Source organism: Dendrobates tinctorius, unplaced genomic scaffold (genome assembly GCF_039654945.1).
Source record: "Dendrobates tinctorius isolate UK_male_01 unplaced genomic scaffold, ASM3965494v1 ptg000005l, whole genome shotgun sequence".
In the NCBI taxonomy this organism is placed as follows: Eukaryota; Metazoa; Chordata; class Amphibia; order Anura; family Dendrobatidae; genus Dendrobates; species Dendrobates tinctorius.
Genome location: NW_027361673.1, coordinates 36017805 through 36040050, shown reverse-complemented (window position 1 = coordinate 36040050; position 22246 = coordinate 36017805). Strand labels below are relative to the sequence as shown.

At 46.5% G+C, this 22246-nt stretch overlaps 1 protein-coding gene across 4 annotated transcripts in view; it reads right to left on the bottom strand.

The window, feature by feature from the left end:
- DNAJC13 (DnaJ heat shock protein family (Hsp40) member C13) overlaps positions 1 to 22246 on the bottom strand; it is a 288549-nt gene that overhangs the window by 37142 nt on the left and 229161 nt on the right. For all 4 annotated transcript variants that reach the window (XR_012231076.1, XM_073569478.1, XM_073569468.1 and 1 more), the window contains 10 exons: positions 21609 to 21788; positions 18840 to 19007; positions 6188 to 6301; positions 5952 to 6068; positions 5306 to 5483; positions 4432 to 4523; positions 4209 to 4308; positions 3966 to 4040; positions 3626 to 3738; positions 3365 to 3534 (listed from right to left, as the gene is read on the bottom strand). Coding sequence is in view for 3 of the 4 variants with exons in the window: in XM_073569478.1 (XP_073425579.1) it covers positions 3365 to 3534; positions 3626 to 3738; positions 3966 to 4040; positions 4209 to 4308; positions 4432 to 4523; positions 5306 to 5483; positions 5952 to 6068; positions 6188 to 6301; positions 18840 to 19007; positions 21609 to 21788 (1307 nt within the window). In the remaining variant the exon portion in view is untranslated. The remainder of the gene's footprint in view (positions 1 to 3364; positions 3535 to 3625; positions 3739 to 3965; positions 4041 to 4208; positions 4309 to 4431; positions 4524 to 5305; positions 5484 to 5951; positions 6069 to 6187; positions 6302 to 18839; positions 19008 to 21608; positions 21789 to 22246) is intronic.

Sequence of the window (22246 nt, the reverse complement as noted above, 5' to 3'; positions counted from 1 at the left end):
GTCGGCTCTGTCTCTGGATCGTCCGGTTCGCCTTTCCTGCCGGATCAGGCGGTCTCTCAACTGGTGGTTGACGTCTCCCCTCATTCTCTTGGGGCGGTCTTTTCTTCCCGTTCACTGGCAGATTGTCACTACGGACGCCAGCCTCATCGGCTGGGGTGCAGTGTTCCGCAATCACACTGTTCAGGGTCGATGGTCGACTCAGGAATCAGCTCTGCAGATCAATGTCCTAGAGATACGGGCGATCCATCTAGCTCTCGTCCACTGGGAAAGGCGCCTCAACGGCCTGCCTGTCAGGATTCAGACAGACAATGCCACAGCGGTGGCGTATATCAACCGCCAAGGGGGGACACGGAGTGTCTCAGCCCTGGCGGAAGTGTCCAGAATTCTTCAATGGGCAGAGACCTTTGGTCCCGATTTCCGCAGTTCACATTCCCGGCGTGGACAACTGGGCCACCGATTTCCTCAGCCGCGAGGGTCTCGCGGCAGGGGAATGGTCCCTACATCCGGAGGTGTTTCATCTGCTCTGCCGTCGGTGGGGAGCCCCGGAAGTAGACCTCATGGCATCTCGCCTCAATAGGAAAGTCCCACAATTCGTGTCCAGGTCTCGGGACCCTCTGGCAGTGGGCGCCGACGCTCTGGCCGTCCCTTGGTCACAGTTCGTGCTCCCCTACCTGTTCCTTCCTCTGCCTATTCTTCCCAAGTTGTTGAAGAAAATCAAAGCAGAGGGGATTCCAGTCATCCTCATCGCCCCGAATTGGCCCAGAAGGTCTTGATTCGCAGACATTGTCAACCTTCTCGCGGACGCCCACTGGAAGCTTCCCGACGGGCAGATCTGCTGTCTCAAGGCCCGATTTGCCACCCCAATTCTCGGTCGCTCAATTTAACGGCGTGGCTGTTGAGACCGAGGTTTTGAGACGGGCAGGATTCTCTGATCGGGTAATTCATACCATGATCCGCGCCAGAAAGCCGCCTTCTTCGAAGATCTATTACCGTACTTGGAAAGCCTATTTCTCCTGTTGTGAGGCCAATGACATCGCGCCCTTTGTTTTTTCGCTCCCTTCTATTCTGGCGTTTCTTCAGGCAGGGCTGGATGCGGGGCTTGCTCTCAGTTCCTTGAAGGGTCAAGTTTTGGCACTGTCCATTTTATTTCAGAAAACGCTGGCCTCCCGGCCCCAGGTCAAAACCTTCCTCCAGGGTGTGGCTCACACGGTTCCTCCGTACCGAGCTCCCGTGGATCCTTGGGATCTTAATTTGGTTCTTCAGGTTCTGCAGGGTCCTCCTTTTGAACCTCTCAGGGACGTTTCCCTTTCCCTCCTTTCTTGGAAAGTGGCCTTTCTGGTGGCCATTACCTCCATCCGGCGCGTGTCGGAATTAGCAGCACTTTCTTGCCGCTCTCCTTTTTTGGTCCTTCATCAGGACAAGGTAGTTCTGCGGCCTCCGCCCTCTTTTCTTCCGAAGGTGGTATCTTCGTTTCACCTCAATGAGGACATTGTTCTGCCATCCTTCTGCCCGAGCCCAGCTCACCCTCGGGAGCGGTCTTTGAACAAGCTGGACCTAGTCAGGGCATTGAGAGTCTATCTAGCCCGGACGACTTCCTTGCGGAAGTCAGACTCTTTGTTCATCACCCAGCCTCAAAGGCCACTATTGCGCGCTGGATCAGATCGGCAATTTTGGAGGCATACCGGGTCAAGCAACGAGTGGCCCCTCCAGGGATCAGAGCGCACTCTACCCGGGCGGTGGGTGCCTCCTGGGCGGTGCGCCACAGAGCTTCCGCGCTGCAGCTTTGCAAGGCTGCAACGTGGTCATCGGTTCACACCTTTGTGAAATTCTACAGGGTCCACACCTACGCTTCGGCGGACGCCAGCCTAGGTAGAAGGATTCTGCAGGCTGCGGTGGCGAGTCCACTGGCCTGATGGAAGTTTGTTTCCCACCCCAGGGACTACTTTGGGACGTCCCATGGTCTCTGTGTCCCCCAATAAGGCAAACGAGAAAACAGGATTTTTTGGGTTGCTTACCGTAAAATCTGTTTCTCGGAGCCTTCATTGAGGGACACAGCACCCTCCCATGTTCTACAACTCCTGTTCTTATGTTTGTCGGTTTGTTACAGTTGAGTTGATTGTTCTGTTTTCAATCTATTCTGTTACTTCTCCTACTGCTTTCTCACTAACTGAGGAACTTCCTGCCGGTCGGTGGGGTGTACACTGCGGAGGAGGAGCTAACCTTTTTTTGTGCATAGTGTCAGCCTCCTAGTGGCAGAAGCATACACCCATGGTCTCTGTGTCCCCCAATGAAGGCTCCGAGAAACAGATTTTACGGTAAGCAACCCAAAAAATCCTGTTTTTGCTGTCACACACTTCTGGATCAACAGCATGGCGCAAATAGGTCACTTTAGTACCTCTTATTTTCAGGCTCTTTTTTGAGGAGACAAATTAACCCTCCATGCCCTAAGCATTATTCCTTATGGTATGTAGCATCTCTTGGATATTATGGGCACATGGTGACTTAGGTATGGGCATTCATAATAAACATCTACAACATAATATCTTTCCTTTATAGAACAGGTTGCCCTATATACAAGTGCAGTCAGTACACTATATAGGTACGTGCGTATATATAATTTTGAGTACTCAGGGTGTCAGTGATTATCAAATCTTGCATTACAATTTTTGCTATAAGCTGTTATTGGTATACGGCATAACTCCAATTTCTGCATATACTTGTACCCAAGATTATCCATTTTGTATATACTTTGTTTAATTTATTTAAAATTTTGTAAAATCTTGTAATTTTTTATTTTCAGTACACTGACGAAGGTCGTTGTGACCGAAACGTTTACTGTATGTACTGTATCTTATTAAAACACTCCCTTTTCACTTGCAATCATTCACGTGTGTGTGCCAAGTTCTTCTATACTAGTATATGGATTGTGATCCTACTTGTGCACCACCACTTTTGAAGTTGTGCCAAAATGTCTTTATATATTACAGTCAGAAGCTACTGTCACAAGATGGAACAGCGGGACCGAAGCGGTGCCGGAACATGAATATATGACAGGGGACTTAGGCTTAAAGCTTAACCTGTAGTCCCATATTGGTGATAAGTGCTTCTAAAGCCCTGAAGCCTGTGGAATTATGAATGCAGCTCTGGATTATAATACCTGAATGTAACTCCGTACACGATACTGTAAATAAAGCAATGATTTTACAAAATGACTTTACTTTGTATGATAGATTCCATGTGTACACTTTAAAATGGTATTCACAGATGAACCTGCACTTCAGTGGTCAGTATGGTTGAAAAGATAATGTGGAGGAGGTATTCTAGTCATAAGTGCTGTACAAATAGGTGTCATGATTCCACTTACTCTAACATCATTTCACGGACTGTGGTGGACACTTTTTCCCTGGAGTTATCGTTCCAAATTAATTCTGGATTTTCATGGGTTCCTTCAAATATATGGACAGCGGCTTCAGCATTGTCCCTCATTGCATCCATGAATACCCCCGGTAAGAACTTAATCAATGCAATTCTGACCTATAATATATGGAAAGATTTGTATTTGCTATACCTTCAAATAAAATTCTGTTAAACTATCTGAGAAAACATATTGAGAAGACTAACCCACCTTAGGGCCAACAAGTTTGTCAGTTGTCATTTTGGCAAACAGCTCAGCGGTTTGTGATCGGACTTGGGGATGAGTGGAGTTACAAAACATATCCAATAAGTAAATTAAAGCTCCTGGAAAAAAAAAAAAAGCTAAAATTAAACTGGAGGCTGCACATATACAAGTATATACATAATAACTGGCAGTAGTTCAGTGTGAACTTATTCAATAGTAGTTACAACGTCTATCATCTGGGCAGTGACTGTCAAGGGGCATATGTGTACCACCCAAGCCACTGGCAGAGGAACACGGTCATAGAGTATTGTACATAGCTGTAAATAAAACAGCACCTTCCACATACCTTTGGCCATGGCCTCCTTTACGATTTTTGTATTAGATGTTAGGGCATACAGGGTTGCAAGAACAAGCTGCCGACCTGAAGATAGAACACAAGTCAAATTGCTGTAAAGATGTGTAGTTCAGCTTCACTTTCTATAAAAAGCGCAAACTAACTGCCTTATAATCCGTGGGACGTAAAATCTAATAACCATGGGTTATATGTATTAAATGTACGTAGCGTTAAAGAAAAAAAAAAAAAACTTACTTGTCGGCAATGAATGCAATAGCGAAAGTAAGCTGGAGAGGACCATGGACTCGGCAATGTTATTGACACATTCCTGATTACTTGTGACTATATTGACTACCTATTACATAAAATAGACAGCAAAAAATACATAAAACAATTATCACTTAAAGATTATGTTCAAAAACCGTTCTACAACATTTTTCTGAAACTGGGACATTTATGCAAGACTGGAATGGCTTACCTCCAATGCAAGCTGCTGAACTTTTCCAGCTCCATGGACTCGCAGCAATGAAAAAATCAATTTGAAATGTCCAATACATTCAGTCTCTGACCCTGACATATAAAGAAAAAGAAAAAAAAAGGCCACATTATTCACTAGCCCCACGATTCAAGTACCCTCTACTTATAAAAAGAAAAAAGTCATATGAACACTACATGTGGATTATGCCAAAATGTAAAACACTAATGCCATTTATAAACATTATTAAGGAATAATCATACAAAAAAACTCTCTACTTAACGATAGCAACCCAAAACAATAAGGAATCCTGGCTGACTCTGCTTTTAGGGTATTCTGCAGAGGTACAGGCTGGGGTTGTTAACAAATGTGAGGCAATAAATAAATCAATTAAACGTGTTGTCCGGTCTTCTGATGAATGTCTGAAGTCATGCTATGTGAATGCAGACTTCTGAATCCTTAAAGCGCGTGCACTGCACACTGTCAGGATTCTCCGGTATTTAGGCAAAGAACAAGTGGTCATGTGACAAAGTATGCAACTCAAATGCTTCTGGCTTCATTCTGACTTGAAGTGCTGGACAAGTCCATCTAGTTGGCACGTGACCGCATGTACACTCTTACTGGCAACATCATGGAAATCTGACAGCCTTGGTGAGTCAGAAAGGTGACTGCAGACTTGTCACAAGACCAGACCACCCACCCCTTTGATAGTCCTTTGTTGCTCCGCACTACAACATCATGGCTAGGAAGGATAAAAGGTGCTGCACTATACAAGTGTTCATCTATATCAGGGCAATCTTCCATTGGATAGCAATGATAGACAGGTGCATTAATTGTTAGCATGATAAAAAACAAAACAAAAAAAAAAAACTACTACCAGGGTTGTGCTTGATTACGTTCCTTAAGGCTTCCAGGGCCATTTCAACCTTTTGTAATCTTTCTCCATGCTGTTCAGACTCAACTTTTCCAGTCTGGGTCATGGCCATGAGTGTATGAAGATACTGGGCTTGTGATCCAATATAATCGAGCAGACTAGCAGCAAAGGCTTTTGGTGCCTATGCAAGAAATAGAAAATTGGCAAAAAAGTAGAAATAAATCCCAAATTCAAGCAAGTTTGACCTTAACATCGTCAGGACTAGGAATATTTCATAGGTGATTTTATTTCTAAAATAGGAGACCATCTGAAAATATTGTATTATCGAGCCTACAATGTCTTCAGACATAAGGCACAACATTTCATTAATTGCCTGACTGCAAATTGCTATTGTCAATGCATTGAGCCTGTAATTAAGTAAGAAACTTCTGCAGTCCAAAAATAATCCCATATATATCAGATAACACTCCGTTCACACCAGTGTCCTGTCATGGCTTCACTTACAACACAGCCATGACAGCTATGCCGGATACATCAATGAATAGATGAAGGGTTTCAACATATTTTCTTTTTTTGATGGCACTGCACATTGCACAATACCAGAGACCTTACGCTCCTTTCCATGTATAGATCACCAGTGAACGCTCACCTCAAGCTGGAACGTGGGCTGTTCATTGTACACCCGGACAAAAATCTCTCCCACAATCAGCTCTTTGGAGTGATCACTGAACACAAAATCAGCCCCGTAACTTTTATCACATTCTCCCTGAAAAAGAAAAAGTATAAATCTTATTATGTTTCCGGTAACACTGCATATAATACATATAAATGGATCTTCCCCAGTGACTGCCAGAGAGGAAATAATCTATATCCTGTATTTCTTACTCGTCTTGTCATGCTTTCCTGCTCAGTTTCCAGAAACTCCAAGAGTTCTGCTCGGGTACCATTGTTCCATATGAGGTAGGGGCTTTCTGTGTTACAGTTCAGCATTTTCAGGGTCTGAGGATTATAAAAAAAAAAAAAAAAATATATATATATATTTTATATATATATATATATATATATATATATATATATATATATATATATATATATATATATATATATATACTTTCCACTAAAGCTTTCTTTGAAAATGATTAATAAGAATTCTGAAGGAAAGTATCACAATTCTACAAAACTAAAACAATTTTTTTTTAATTAGTTCAGCTTTAGAATATGTTGAAATATCTTTATGTTAAATTAATGGCAACCTATAAATCACATACTATATAAACAAACCAGTGTTACAAATTAAAGCAACGGTTACTGTTTATTTAATAAATCAATAGTACACAAAAATAAGAAACTTTGTAATACATCTTTTCAGAAAAATATGCTTCTTTCTCTGTTAGAATCAGTCATTCTCAAAAATCAAGAAAACAGGATTTTTGGTTGCTTACAGTAAAATCTGTTTCTCGGAGCCTTCATTGGGGGACACAGGAAACCATGGGGTGTATGCTGCTGCCACTAGGAGGCTGACACTATGCAGAAAAAAAGTTAGCAGCTCCTCTGCAGTGTACACCCCACCGAATAGAACTAGGATATTCAGTTAGTGAGAAAGAAGTTGGAGAGGCAACATGTAAAAGAGAAAGAAAAACACAGAAACTCAAACTGTAACAATACAATACGATAAACAGAGCTATTAAACTTGGCTGGGTGCTGTCCCCCCCAATGAAGGCTCTGAGAAACATTTTATGGTAAGCAACCAAAAATCCTGTTTTCTCTATAGCTTCATTGGGGGACACAGGAAACGATGGTACGTCCCAAAGCAGTACCCAAGGGGAGGGAACATCAGACAACTACAATCGGTTCAGAGAACTCACCACCATTGCCAGCTAGGTCTTTCTACCTAAGCTGGCAACCTCCGAAACTAGACATGGACTCTGAAACATTTGCAAGCAGAATCGACCATCGCTCTACAGAGGTGCAGGGCGGAGGCCCTATATGGACTGCCAGGAGGCGCTCACAGCCCAGGTAGAGGGAGCATGAAACCCAGAAAAAAGCGCTCTGTTCTGACCTGGTAAACCTAGAATTGCCAACGGGATTCAGCAAGCATTTGCTGGCCTGGAGGCTGGAGGGCCTCTATACGCCGAGCCCGTGTTCTGGAAATGGGGAGAGGCGGCCTTAGCCGGATAAACGTACGTCGCTTTGGCAAGGTAGCCTGATGAGAGCGCTACGAAGGAGGAGTCCGAGCTGGACGAAAGGAAGGGAACCAAGAATGACGGACAGAGCCATGGAGAACCTCGGCGGGGAACGAGAAGAGCACTGAACCTGTGATCCTCAGAATATGCAAAACTGCTGCCACAGACTGCGAGACTCTGGGAGTGGTTGAGAGCCGGAAAGGGGAAGCTATAAAATGAAAATGTATCCGCCCCTCACAAAACCGCAGGAGTCTCCGACGCCCTGAAGAAATCAGGACCTGGATAAAGGTGGGACAAAAGAAAACCCATGAGGATCCCAGGAAGCAATTACTGAACAAAGATTTCATCCTGAAAAGACAAGGATGGACTCTTCTGTTCAGCAATCTTAGAACCCCGACGAGTCATGCTGAGGAAAAAGCACCAGGAGAACGACGAGATCAAGCCTGAGGAAGGAGAGAGCTTGTCCCTATGGTGACCTCCTTAATAATTTGGTCCAACTTGGAGTCAAACTGACAGGAACCCTGGAAAGGCAAGGTGGTGAGGGACTTCTTTGAGAATAAGTTCGCCTGCCACGCCCTAAGGCCCAATGGTCCTTCAGATGGCCACGATATTGCTGGATGTTCGAGTAGCACATGCAATGGCGACCAGGGAGGTGGATACCATGTACTTCCCTCCAAGAGTAACATGGTCCGCAATGACAGTCAATTCCTCAGATCTGGCTCCAGACGGAATTCCCTGATGGAACAGCTTAGCCCATGCATCTATAAACTTTGCTACCCATGTGGAGGCAAAGACAGGGCACAAAGTAGCGATGGACATTTCAAAGGTTGACCCTGCCAAGGACTCTATGAGTTCACCGTTGGTATCCTTGAGGGATGCTCCCTCTGGGACAGGAAGGACCGTATTGGTGGCAAGTCTGGAAACCGGAGGGTCTATAGTCGGAGAAGTGGACCAGTTCACAGTGAGTTCATGAGAGAAGGGATATAGGATACCGAGGCGCTTCCTTCTTTGGAAGCGGCTGGACTAAGGATTCCAAGAAAATGACAAAAAAAGACCATTAAATTGAATTGAAAAGTAAAAATCTGAGCGTAGACCACTGTGAACTTGCTAGAGAGCAAAATGCTGAAGACGTACTGAAGGGGACCTCGGGTGGTACCCTGGATCTCATCACAGCTATGTAGGCTTTGTTTGACTAACAAAAGAGCTCCGAAAAGGAGAACCATTTGAAGAGACAACCCATTGCCCGTATAAGCAAGTAAAACGCAGACTACTGAACGACTCCGCAGACTCCGATCAATCAGGAAGCTAAACTCGAGCTTACAGGGATGAAGATGGTTACAAGGGACTATGGAAAAAATTACCTAGATGGGCCTTGGAAGGCACAATAGGATATGAGATGTCAACTCCATGGAAAATTGCCCTTTGAAGGAGTTCATAGACCCCATAGGAAAACTTGCCTGACGAAAGATCCTTCCCTATGACGACCTGGGCGACCATATCCGTCCTGGACCCTCTGGAACAGGGATAGGATTGTAGTGTGTGATCTACTTACCTAACCATAAAACACCACAGGAATGAAGATAACAGTAAAAGGATAGGAATCTGGCTGAAGGAAGAAACATATCACAAAACTCCCCATTGGATCCAGGCCTGGAGCAGCCTTCTACACTGGTCGATGCTTGCGCAGAGTAAGATCCAATTCCTGTCCAAGGTGGGAGAACTTGTTCCTGCCACGCTCGGAAACCAAATCCCAGAGCTGCTCGAGGCTTTATCTGGTGTCTGTAAGAAATAGGGATTTTTGTGTGTACTCACCGTAAAATCCTTTTCTCCGAGCCAATCATTGGGGGACACAGGAAAATGGGTGTTATGCTGCTTGCTTCACTAGGAGGACACTAAGTGAACACAGAAAAAATTAACTCCTCCTCTGAAGTATACACCCTCTCGTTGGCTGAGATTTCCCCAGTTCGGTGAAAAAGCAGTAGGAATATTAAACAAAGAACAATAAACTATGTCAAAACCTAAGAACGAGACAAGAAGTCAATAGGCTAACAGGGTGGGTGCTGTGTCCCCCAATGATTGGCTCGGAGAAAAGGAATTTTTTACGGTGAGTACACACAAAAATTCCTATTTCTCCTACACCTCATTGGGGACACAGGATCATGGGACGTCCTAAAGCAGTCCCTGGGTGGGAAGCATTCACAACTGCTAATATCCAATGTACCACTGGCTTACCGCTGTGGTACTGCCGATTGCAGAAAGCGCCTGCAAAGAGCTGCATCTGCAGAGGCCTGAGAGTGAATTTGGTAGTGTTTTGTAAAAGTATGCAAGCTGGACCAAGTCACAGCCTTGCAGATCTGTGCTGCTGACGCCTGGGGCCGAATGGCCCAAGAAGCACCCAATGATCGAGTAGAATGCGCCTTAATCCCTGCTGGGACAGGTGTGCCCCTGACACGGTAGGATTCCTGAATAGCCGAGCGAATCCACTTGACTAGTGTTGCTTTTGAGGCGGCTAGACCCTTCCTATGCCTCTCTTGAAGCACAAACAAGGCATCTGACCTTGCCGAAGGGAGCCATCCGTGAGATGTACCATATAAGAGCCCTAACCACATCCAGGGTGTGGAGGGCCTTCTCGATACGATGGACCGGTGCCGGACAGAATGAAGGCAAAACAAACTCCTCATTGAGATGAACAGAAGACACGACTTTGGGCAGAAAAGATGGGGACGTCCTCAAAACTGCCTTGTCCTGATGAAAATTCAGGAACGGAGGTTAACAGGACAGGGCCGTCAACTCCGAAACTCATCTGATTGATGTAATCGCCACTAGGAAAACAACCTTCCAAGAAAGAAAGGTTAGTAATACGTCCTGCAGTGATTCGAAAGGGGCTTCCGGTAAGGCTCCGAGGACCAAGTTAAGATCCCATGAATCCAATGGCCTTTTATAGGGAAGCGCCACATGGGAAACTCCCTGAATGAACGTCTTCACCTGCAACATGGTGGCAATTTTGCATTGGAATAAAACTGACAAAGCTGAAATATGACCTTTGAGCGAGCCAAGTGCGAGACCTGACTCTAATCCGGATTGTAGGAATTCCAATATGGAAGGGATGGAGAACACGAGAGGGGATCATCCATGGTCCTTGCACCACGAGAAGATCTTCCAGGTGCGGTGATAAATGTGCATGGACACGGGCTTCCTAGCACTAATCATGGTGGAGATCATCTTGTGAGAGAAACCAGCTTGTGCTAAATTTCAGGATTCAACGGCCACGCCATCAAAGACAAGGCCCCGGAATTCTTGTGGTAAATCGGGCCCTGTGAGAGCAGATCTATGTGATCTGGAAGTCTCCAGGGAACGTCAGCAATAAGTTGGACTAGTTCTGAGTACCAAGCCCGGCGCCGCGGCCAATCCGGCGCGACTAGGATCACTGGTAGCCCCTCTGCTCTGATTTTCTTGATGACCCTTGGAAGCAAGGGAAGAGGTGGAAAATATACGGGAGTCAAAACCGATGCCACGGCAGAACTAGGGCGTCTGCTCCGATGGCGCATGGATGACGCGATTGGGCAATGAATCGAGGAACTTTGTTGTTTAGTCTTGATGCCATGAGATCCACATCCAGAGTCCCCCAGCGGTGGCAAATCTGCTGAAAAACTTCCGAAAGAAGAGACCACTCCCCTGAGGCGAGGCCTTGGCGACTGACAAAATCCACCGCCCAATTTTCTACCCCCGGGATGTGGATTGCCGAGATGGGTGAATGGTTGGTCTTGGTCCAACGGAGGATGTGACTCACTTCGTGCATGGCCATCCTGCTCAGGGTACCCCCGACGGTTGATATACGCCACAGCCGTGGCATTGTTGGATTGTATCCTGATGGGGTGACCTGCGAGGAGATGGTGGAAACTACGTAGGGCTAGCTTGATCGCCCGTATCTCCAAGATGTTGATGGGGAGACAAGACTCTCGAATGGGCCAACGACCCTGTGCCATGTGGTGGCAACAAACCGCAACCCAGCCAAGAAGACTTGCTTCGGTGGTCACCACAAACCATCGTACTGGGAGAAAAGACTTCCCTTGATTAAGGGAGGATTTCAGTGTCCCACCTGAGGGTTTGTCTGACCCGCAGGGACAGAAGGAATCGACGGTCTAGGGAGAACGGGTTCTTGTCCCAGGCCGACAGCAGCACATGTCGCAAAGGGTGGAGATGAAACTGTGCGAATGGGACCGCTTCTATCGCTGCTACCATCTTTCCGAGAACCCCCATGCTGAAACGTATGGAGTGAGAAACTGGTCGGGAAAGAGTCTGCGCTCCCTGCTGTAAGGCTCGGGCCTTTTCTGGAGGGAGAATGACCAACCCGCGGGAATTGTCCAAGATCATTCTCAAAAAGGAAACCTGCTGAACCGGTGCTGGAGAAGACTTTTCAAAGTTTATCTTTCAACCCAGGCGAGAAAGTGTATTTACTGTGATACCTACGGATTCCTCGCAGGCTGGTAGGGATGGGCCCTTGATCAGTAGGTCGTCCAGATACGAAGTACCACCACTCCCCGAGTGTGAAGAATGGCCATGACAGCCGCCATGACCTTGGTAAAGACTCTGGGGGCGGTGGCGAGACTGAAAGGCAAGGCAACGAACTGGAAGTGTTCCTCGAGAATTGCGAAGCGCAGGAACTGCTGGTGGGATGGACAAATTGGGATGTTAAGGTAAGCATCCGTGATATCGATGGATGATAGGAGCTCTCCTCTTTCAATGGAGGCGACGACTGAATGGAGAGATTCCATTCACAATCGCCGTACCTTGACAAACTGATTTAACAGTTTGAGATCCAGAATGGGTCGCATCGTCCAGTTCTTTCTTGGGACCACAAAAAGGTTTGAATAAAAGCCCTTGAACCTTTCGTTTTGAGGGACCGGAATGATGACTCTGTCCCTTTGCAGCGCATGAACAGCCCAAAGGAAAGCTGTTGTCTTTGTCTTGGGAGGTGAGGACCGGAAAAAAAAAGCGTGTTGGCGGGGGGGGGGGGGTCGGGCGGGGGAGAAAACTTTCTGACCCACTTGTCGTGGACGACCAAGAGCCAGGTCTGACTGAACGAAAGCAGACGACCGCCTACTTTGTCGGTGTCCACCGGATACTGCAACAAAACATTGTGTAGAGGATCTATGGGATCTGGCTCCCCTAGATCCAGATGCCCTTTTCCTGGGTTTCCAAGAGCGGTTAGGTCTGTTTGGGACCTGGGAACCTCTATCTCCACGCGGGGACCGACCTGATCCGGAAGAGAAGGTTGTGGAGGACCAACTGGAATTGTTGCGAAAGGGCTGAAAAGGAGTCGGCTGTTGATTTTGAAACGGCCGGGCGGGCCTTTGTTGGGGAAGCAATTTACTCTTCCCCCCGGTAGTGTCAGAAATGAGCTGATCCAGTTTCTCTCCAAATAGACAACCAGTTTGATAAGGCAGTGAAGTCAACGATCTTTTGGAAGTGGAATCCGCCCACCAGTCGCGGAGCCATAGGGCTCTTCTAATGGAGACTGCATTTGCGGCTGCCTGTGCAGCGCAATTGGCGTCCTCTACAAAGTCTCCAGCGTGAACTATCTGACTGGCGAGACTGGCTGCCTTAGGAGGAAGATTGCTATCCTGGATGGCAGTAACACCTATGCCCAAGCGGCCATAGCCTTAGCCACCCAAGTCGCCACGAAAGATGGAAAGAGTGCCGCTCCTGAAGCTTCAAAAACTGAGCGAGCAAGGTAGTCAATTTGACGATCAGAGGGGTTTCTGACAGAAGAACCTTCAGAAACAGAAATAAGCGTTTTGGAAGCAAGACACGATATAGAAGGATCCACAGAAGCGGACTGTAACCAATCCTTCATTAGTTCTGGAGCAAAAGGGTATTTAGCCTCAATAGGCTTTTGGCCTGAGAACCGATTATGTGGCCGGTCCCTAGGTCTCTGGACAATGCCCTTAAACTCCAGATGGCTGGCAAATACCCTGTGCACATGTTTAGTCTTTTTAAAAGAAACAACGTGTTCAGGAGCGGGAATATTCTCCTCGTCCAACCTCAGAATCTTGTTGACTGACTATAAGAGAATCAAGCGATTCTTGGTCATTTGGGGGATTCTGGGGTACTGACGTGTCAGACTCACATTCAGAGTCATGTTCGCTGCAAACATTAGGAGAGGGAGAGCGAGAGAGAGCTTGCAGATGCTGAAGCGCAAGCGTGACTGGGGGATGCGTCATGGGTCCACTTTCTAGAGACCTGACCATCCCTTGAACGAGTACGACCCCTGCTGGTGGACGGTTCCCGGCTGTCGGTTGGCAAATGCACGTTCTGACTTAAAATGGAGTCCCGGAGGGATTCTATAGCCTTGGTCAGTGACTCCACAGACTGTGACAGGGACGCAGCCCACTCAGGGGGACTAAATTCAGAGGGCCCGGTGGCAGCGGCGGCGGATGGCGTTTTGGCACAAGCCGGGTCACAATCCATGCATAACGGATTAGTGTGGGCACTGGGCAAGGTAGACTTGCAAGTGGCATAAGAGGTAAAAAATGCAGTGTGCTTCTTAGTAGCCCTTTTGGCCTCCTTAGATTGAGACATAGTGCCCACAAAAGGGTTACAGGCAGAGCCTGGGCTGCAGATATGAGTGTGCAGAGAAGGGGTTAAGCTTCTTCCTACGGCAGATGCAGCTTACCCACGGTCCTGATGCTGTGTCCCCAGGAGGAACATCGGCCTGCAGCGTCGCCAGGTGCTGTCAGTCAGTGCGCAACCCACACAGCCGTCACAGAGCGGGCTGAGGTAAAAGACATGGCCCCCGAGACTAGCAAGGCACTTCTCGTTCAGAGCGAGAAGCACCAAGGACGTGGGCGGCGGCCCCAATGGTGGGCGGCGCCATGTAAATTGCGGCCTAGTCCGGCCGAAAAGCCTGGGACTAAATTTCTGGGCCTGCCAGCGCTGAGCCCCGGTTGAATGGAAAAACGGGGGAAGGCAACGGGGCGCCGATGTAACGCCGCTGACACTAGGTCAGCGCTTCTCACAGGGACCAGGACCCGACCCCGTACCTCCAATCAGGTGCTCATGCAGGCCACGCTGTCCGGGGCCCAGCTGCAGATCTCATCCTCCTGGGCGATGCAGCAGAGCTGGAGAAGTTCTTAAAGAGGTATACCTCAATCCATTCTCCCTATAGGCAGGGGGATGGTGAGGCCATGGGGCTAATTCAGGCCATCAGAAGCACTCCTCAAGTGTGGTTCTCCGTGCGCTTGCCGATAGTTAGTGGTAGGCCCGAATAATCAGATGGTGTGTAAAGGCCTCTGGGGAACAGCCTGCAATTGGGGCCCAGTGCATGGCCGAAGGAAAAACAGCGCTCATCCGGTACCTGACACGAGCATGTCTGATCTACCTGAAAGTGGACTGGCCACTTATGCTGCCACCGAGATCCACCCTGTGGTACCGAGATCCACCCTGTGGTACCGAGATCCACCCTGTGGTACCGAGATCCACCCTGTGGTACATGGTAGATTTTCTGTTTAACTGTTAATAGAACACAGATGTTATGGACCATGAACAGGCAGCAGAAGGTGCTTCTGACTCACCTGAAAGCAGCCTGTAACCGCTGCTGCAGTCAACCAGAAGTGATGAATACCGGGCAACTCTGACTCACTGAGTGGTGAATAGAAGAGAGCACAGGCAGATGCTGCAAAGGACCTTGAAGTATGTGATAGAGGGCACTTCTGACTCACCTGACTCTGGGACAGAAGAGCAGGCCCGATGCAGCAGTCAAACTCGGGTGCATCTGAACCACTGGAAAGACGGCAGGTATCAACTAAATGTGTCTGGTAGATGACGCATCTACCTCCTTCATCATGTGAAGGAGAGTGCATCTGACTCACCTGGTAGGTGGCACATCTGAAAACCTGGATAGCGGATAGAGTACTGCTGCGATCGGCTCTCAGTATCCTGCGACTAAATCAGCGTGGAGAGAACCCTAGAAAAGGGTATAGGAGAGAGCCAATTGTGTGTTGCGGTCTAGGTCTGGATACCTGACAGCATTAGGCAGAATAACAGTCTCATGTGTAATAAGCCGTACCACAAAGTCTGTCCTAACCTGTCATCTCTCCTGACGGTAGAACAGTAGGCTTGGAATCAGAGGGAGACTAAACTCTACTCTCTGTTGTGCACATGGGTTCAGACCCTTGGGCCTGCGATTTGTGGTCAGCTTCTTTGTCCACTGAACCACAGCAGACCTTGCTGAAGAATATAGACTTTACCCAGCTGGAAGTTAGTACCAACGCTGCAGTACTGAAGGGGAAGGAGCAGCTCTCCCCTCTCTGCTTAGCAAAGAGTAATGCTAGAAACAGGAGAGGGGCTGCAGGGAGATGCAGAGGGGAGAGCCTGAGAGGGAGAGATATATAAGCGTATGATATGCCAGGGCTCAAGCAAGCTTATGTTTAGAGTAATGGCTGAGCCTTGCCCTGCTGAAATCAAGGCACAGCCATGTAATAGGAGAAATCACAACAGCAGTGTGATGTAACGGAAATCTCTGAGGGGAAACGTGGAAGTGAAAAATTCCACTGAGCGAACAGCGTGCGGCAGGTTTTATAATGCCCATCTCTCTGTGGAGGGCGCAGAGCGGGCCGTGGTACAGATTACGGCAGTGTCGGGTGTACTGCAATACCCTTAGATGTTGAGTGCATGGCTCAGGAGCACATAATACACCAGTCGCCACGCTGCTCTAGAGCATTTATTACACCAGTCACTGCACTGCTCTAGAGAATGCATTACACCAGACACTGCACTGCTCTAGAGAATGCATTACACCAGTCACTGCACTGCTCTAGAGAATGCATTACACCAGTCACTGCACTGCTCTAGAGAATGCATTACACCAGTCACTGCACTGCTCTAGAGAATGCATTACACCAGTCACTGCACTGCTCTAGAGAATGCATTACACCAGTCACTGCACTGCTCTAGAGAATGCATTACACCAGTCACTGCACTGCTCTAGAGAATGCATTACACCAGTCACTGCACTGCTCTAGAGAATGCATTACACCAGTCAATGCACTGCTCTAGAGAATGCATTACACCAGTCACGCACTGCTCTAGAGAATGCATTACACCAGTCACTGCACTGCTCTAGAGCAGGGTTTCCCAACTCCAGTCCTCAAGGCACACCAACAGATCATGTTTTCAGGATTTCCTTTGTATTGCACAGGTGAAGCAATTATCACCTGAGCAATACTAAGGAAATCCTGAAAACATGATCTGTTGGTGTGCCTTGAGGACTAGAGTTGGGAAACCCTGCTCTAGAGAATGCATTACACCAGTCAATGCACTGCTCTAGAGAATGCATTACACCAGTCACTGCACTGCTCTAGAGAATGCATTACACCAGTCAATGCACTGCTCTAGAGAATACATTACACCAGTCAATGCATTGCTCTAGAGAATGCATTACACCAGTCAATGCACTGCTCTAGAGAATGTATTACACCAGTCACTGCACTGCTCTAGAGAATGCATTACACCAGTCAATGCACTGCTCTAGAGCAGATATTACATCAGCACCATTGAGAATGATGGATTCTCTCACCAATCAATGAGCCTGCAGATAGTGCTGTCCCACTGAGCTTTATTACACTGTGCCTGGCTTGTGCACTAACAGGTGCCAGAAGGCTAGGGGACAGAAGATGCAGAGGAGAATGTCAGTCTGAAGTGCAGCTACTCACAGTAGTCGTCCTGTATTCAGCTTCCAGGCTGTAGGACTGCTGGGAAGAGGAAGGTCCCGCAGGAAAGGCACCATTTCTGTCCCAGGAGGCGGAAATGGCGGCTGTGAGAGCATGCCCTGGATCCGGAGGGTAAAAAGCGTGCTGCAGGGACACCGCTCAAAAACCCTGCTCTGCCTAGGAGACCGACAGGCCAGTAGAGGAGCGGAGCCAAGCGCCAGGTTCAGAAGGCTAAAGATGGCGCTGGCTCCGAGGCATAGAGATGAAGCAGACGGGGCGGAGCTATAACAGGCCAGGGGTGGAGCTAAACAGGCCAGGAAGAACTAAGCAACATGCGGGAGAAAAGCGCGCCTGAAGTGCAGGAAGAAGGGGGGCGGAATCAGCACTGAAACTAGGCCCAAGAGAAGCTGGGACCTGGATTAATTTTCCTGACCGCCGGAGCAGGGGGGAGCGGCGCGGTGGACAAAAAAGCAGCACAAAAAAGGTAGCCCAGCGCCCCATTCCACCGGGAAACTAGGGGAAAAAGGCCCATATCGTCTAAAAGTGCCCCAACACTCCAACCCATGAAATTAAATGAGGAAAATGTTGTTTTTTTTTTGTTTCCCCTTTCTACGACCCCTGTTTACTTCTTCCGAACTTCTCTTTGCCGCCTCTGGAGAACCTGTGGAAGAGAGGGAAAGAGATGTTCCTCTCTATCCAGGAATGTAAGACGTCCGAACTTGCGCGTTGTGGGATATCCTCGCCTCCTAACACCAAGTTCTGGTGGGCGAGTGGGTGGGGGATGGGAGGCTAGGACCGGATCCGGATCACCTGAACACGCTTCTGTGTTAGGGATTGAGGTCCTGCCGACTAGACGTATGAGGATACGGGGTAGCAGTACACGCCGTACTCAGTCTCTTTCTGGGAGTACAGTAGTGACTGTTCACACTGTATCCCTCCGGGTACCTGAAAAGAAACGACGCACACTGAGGTAGATATGGGTCTAATGAAAGACCCATGTCCACCTTCTACTAACACTAAGCTAAACTGAATATCATAGCTCCGATCTGTGGGTTGTACACTGCGGAGGAGGAGCTAACTTTTTTCTGAATAGTGTCAACCTCCTAGTGGCAGCAGCATACACCCATGATTTCCTGTGTCCCCCAATGAAGCGATAGAGAAAATCTGTCTTCACTGAAGACAGATTTTTAGATTTAGGAGACAGGAGAAGACAGCTAGTAGTGATAAGATTTGATGCAGAGGTGAAGGTGGAAGAGCTCGGCCCCCTGCTCCTCTCTCCTCTACATAGAATATCATTAGCATCAACTGCTTCCTCTTATCTCAGTAATGTAAAAATCTGTTTTCACTGAACACAGATTTTACCTGGAATTGAGAATTTTGAAAACAAAAGATCAGTCCCGGAGAAGAAAAAAGCAGATTTATCTTATAAGATATGCTACAAAGTTTCTTTTGTCACGTATACTATTGATTGATGAAACAAAAGTTATAATGATTATTACTCTGAGCCCGAAATTAAAATATAATTTGTCATAATATAATCTGAGTCCATGACTACAAAGGATGATTTGATTAAAAAAGAGAGGCTATGATAGTAGAAAGCAGGATGACCATTATGGACACTATTGTAGACAGATCACACTATACCTCTTCAGGAGATGACACAGAAAGTTTCCGAGCAACATAAGGAGTAAGCATCCCCGCTAAGCTTTTCCGTATAGCTGGATTTTCAGGGGTTACTTGTTCGCCTGGTAAAAATCCCCCTAATCGGCTCAGAGCAAGAAGGCTGAGCTTGGCAAGACTGTTGGCAACTTCCTGGTGAACAATGACAAAGACACAGGAAAACATAAGGGGGTGGAATGCAGGTAGGGCAAAAGTAGTTTGACAATCAGTTTGCAATGCATCATTTTGAACACAGCAAGCAGAATTTATTTCCCAGTTATAAGTACATAAAAATAAATAGTGAAATTAAATGTAACCTGGCAATGTAGGAGCCCCTGAATGATTAACCGTTTGTAAATCACATATTTATAAGTACCATACTGGGAAATATTTTTAGGCAAGTATAAAAATTGTGTTAGTAGGGTAATTTTATCAACTGACAAAATGCAAAGAGAATAAGAAAAGAGAAATCTAAATCAAAGCAATAATTGGTGTGACCACCCTTCTGTCTTCAAAACAGCATTAAAACACCACTCCAGTGTTGTTGATTTTTTATTTCAGCGCTAGAGTGGTTCTACTAATGTAAGTTCCTTAACCCTAGTATTATACGTACTTAGCCACTGCAGTCTCCTGCTCTTCCCAGCACCGCTCCGGTTATGCACTCCCATCTTGTGACCGCAGCTTCTGACTGAACGGAAGTCAGAGGTAATGATCACAAGCTCTCAATGTATGTCTTGGACAGTGTTTCTCAACTCCAATCCTCAAGACCCACCAACAGGTCTCAAGTTTTCAAAATGTCCTTAGTATTGCACAGGTGATAATTTCATCACCTGCTCAATCATTAATTCCATCACCTATCCAATACTAACGAAATTCTTAAAACATGACTTGTTGGTGGGTCTTGAGGACTGGAGTTGAGAAACACTCGTTCTGGCTCCCAGACTTAAGGCCCCGTCACACTAAGCGATATCGCTATAACATCACTGGTTTTGTGACACAGCAGCGATATTGCTAGCGATATTGCTATGTGTGATACTTACCTCCGACCGGCTCCCCCGCTGATTATCGCTGATCGCGCGAGAACGTTCTGGGCAGTTTCTCGTCGTCAGCTTCCTGCTGGGCTTCCTGTGGCGCCGACGAGCGACGCGTGGACGCGGGCTGGAGGACGTCAGGATCGCCTCGTCTGACAGGTAAGTAGCGACCCCCGACCGCTGCTATGTCGCTGGTGAGATCTGCCTGTGTGGCAGCTCACTAGCGACCACTTAGCGATGCACCAGTGATCCATATCGTTGTCGGGATCGCTGGTGCATCGCTAAGTGTGACAGTACCTTTACATTGAGTTGTGATTACCAAAGCAAACACTGCAGCTGGTCACAAACTGCTGGAGAATGACTGGAGCAGCCCAATAAAAGATGAAGAGGACAGCTTGAAGGCTTGTAGGTATAAGACTAGGGGTAGGGAACTTAGGTTAAAAACACCACTGCTACAAAAAAGCTGAAATGACTGCTTTAATGAATCAATTTTAAAAAGGTACACTTGCACATAGATTTTGAAGGAATCCGTCAGGGAGATTGCTCCGAACATCTTGGAGGACAAACCACAGGTCTTCCGTATTGCATGATGGATAAGTATTTGCTTGTATTTCTCAGGATTGATGGCACCAAGAAATGGGCAATGTTGAGGAGCGTAGACATAGTGGTTGGCCAAGGAAACACACATCATGCTTATTTCCCTCTGAAATCAGAAGATGGCCAAATTGTGGAGACATGTCAGATTTTCATCTAGAGGTTGGATCAAAATCGGCAATGCAAGTCATTGGGTCCATGGAAAAATTAGACTGCACTCGGATAACATCCGAGTGACGGCCGATTTTCACGGACTGTCAGAATAGTAAAGATGAAATTTTTTTTACATTTCTTCACGAATGAGAGAAACGGATGACACGCAGACCACATGTACATATCTGTGGTTAGTTCTCAAAGGTGTTGGGAACAACCTTCCTGCCGAGTTCCTTCAGTGAGATTGTGCAAGTGAACCTAGGAGACTTGATGTTTTTCTCACGGTTTTGAAGGAAAATGGCAGTCACGTCACACATTGATTTGATTTAGATCTCGCTTTTGTTCAGTCACTGCATTTTGTTAACTGATAAAAACAAAACTATTGTATTTTCTATTTTTGAAAGCATTCTTACATTGCAGCACTTTTTCCACACACCTGCGTAAATTTTTTTGCACAGTACTGTATATTTTGTTTTGGGTAGTAATATAAACTTCTGTGACAAATCTGCAGTGTGTGAATATAGCCTTCATTGTGCCATCACAGTCTGATTGTTTTCGCAGCAATTTATGTGTTTTTGATGCTAAGCCATCTCAGCAGTAAAAACCCTGAAATTGACATGCTGCATTTAAACACCAACACACACAAAAAAAAATGCAATAAAAAAACTGCACTGTGTGAATGAGGTTTTGAAATCTCAATCATTTTGCTGTTAATGTAAAACATTGTTTTTTTCCCGCAGTAAAAAAGCACAGAAAAATACATTAAAAACGCTGAGTGCAAACAAACCTTAACGATCTGTGGCGATTTAATTCTAAGCCGCAGCATTACAGTCAGGAACGAGACAAAAAAAAAAAAATTTACCTTGAGAATTCCCCATATTAATGGGGATATACGGTAAGTGTTTCTACATTGCTGTAGGCAGAAGTAATATCTGAACAGACTGGAGTACAAGGAGAGGTTATTAGGAGTTATTACCTGTTGATTTGTATCTTCATTCTTCTGAATGCCACTTTCTTCCAAAGTGAAGTCATAGTTAAAGGGGTAAATAAGTAGGTGCCACAATATCCCGGCATGGAACAAATGCGTTTGTAGAAAGAAATCAACTGCAAAGGAGCTGACGCACTCCACGGCCAGAGATGCCAGCCTCTGGACTTTCTGTGAACAAAGTTTGATCCGTTAATAACATTATAAACTCCAACAGGCATTCATTACACTATAATTCTCTTATTGATGATCAAATATTGGGCTGGACAGAAGTCGGAATGGTACTTAACTGTTAAGGCGACGTACAGCACACAATACTGCAATACTGTGCACAGAAAAACATTAGTACAGCACAAAGCATTGTATTTGTTACTGAAAGAAATGGGGGTGATAAACCTAAGGGTATGTTCACACAGGGCATTTTTGCTTTTTTTTCTGCAGCAAAGCCTGATTTCTTGGCAGGAAATAAGCTGCGGCAAAAATGCAGGTTTAGTTGCAGTTTTGGTGCTTTTTTGTGTCTTTGTTCATGCTAACGTCCATGACTTTTCTACAGAAAAAACGCTGCAAATAATGATACCTGTGTTTTTGCAACACCTATTCAAGCCAATGGGTGAAAAACGCTGCAAATA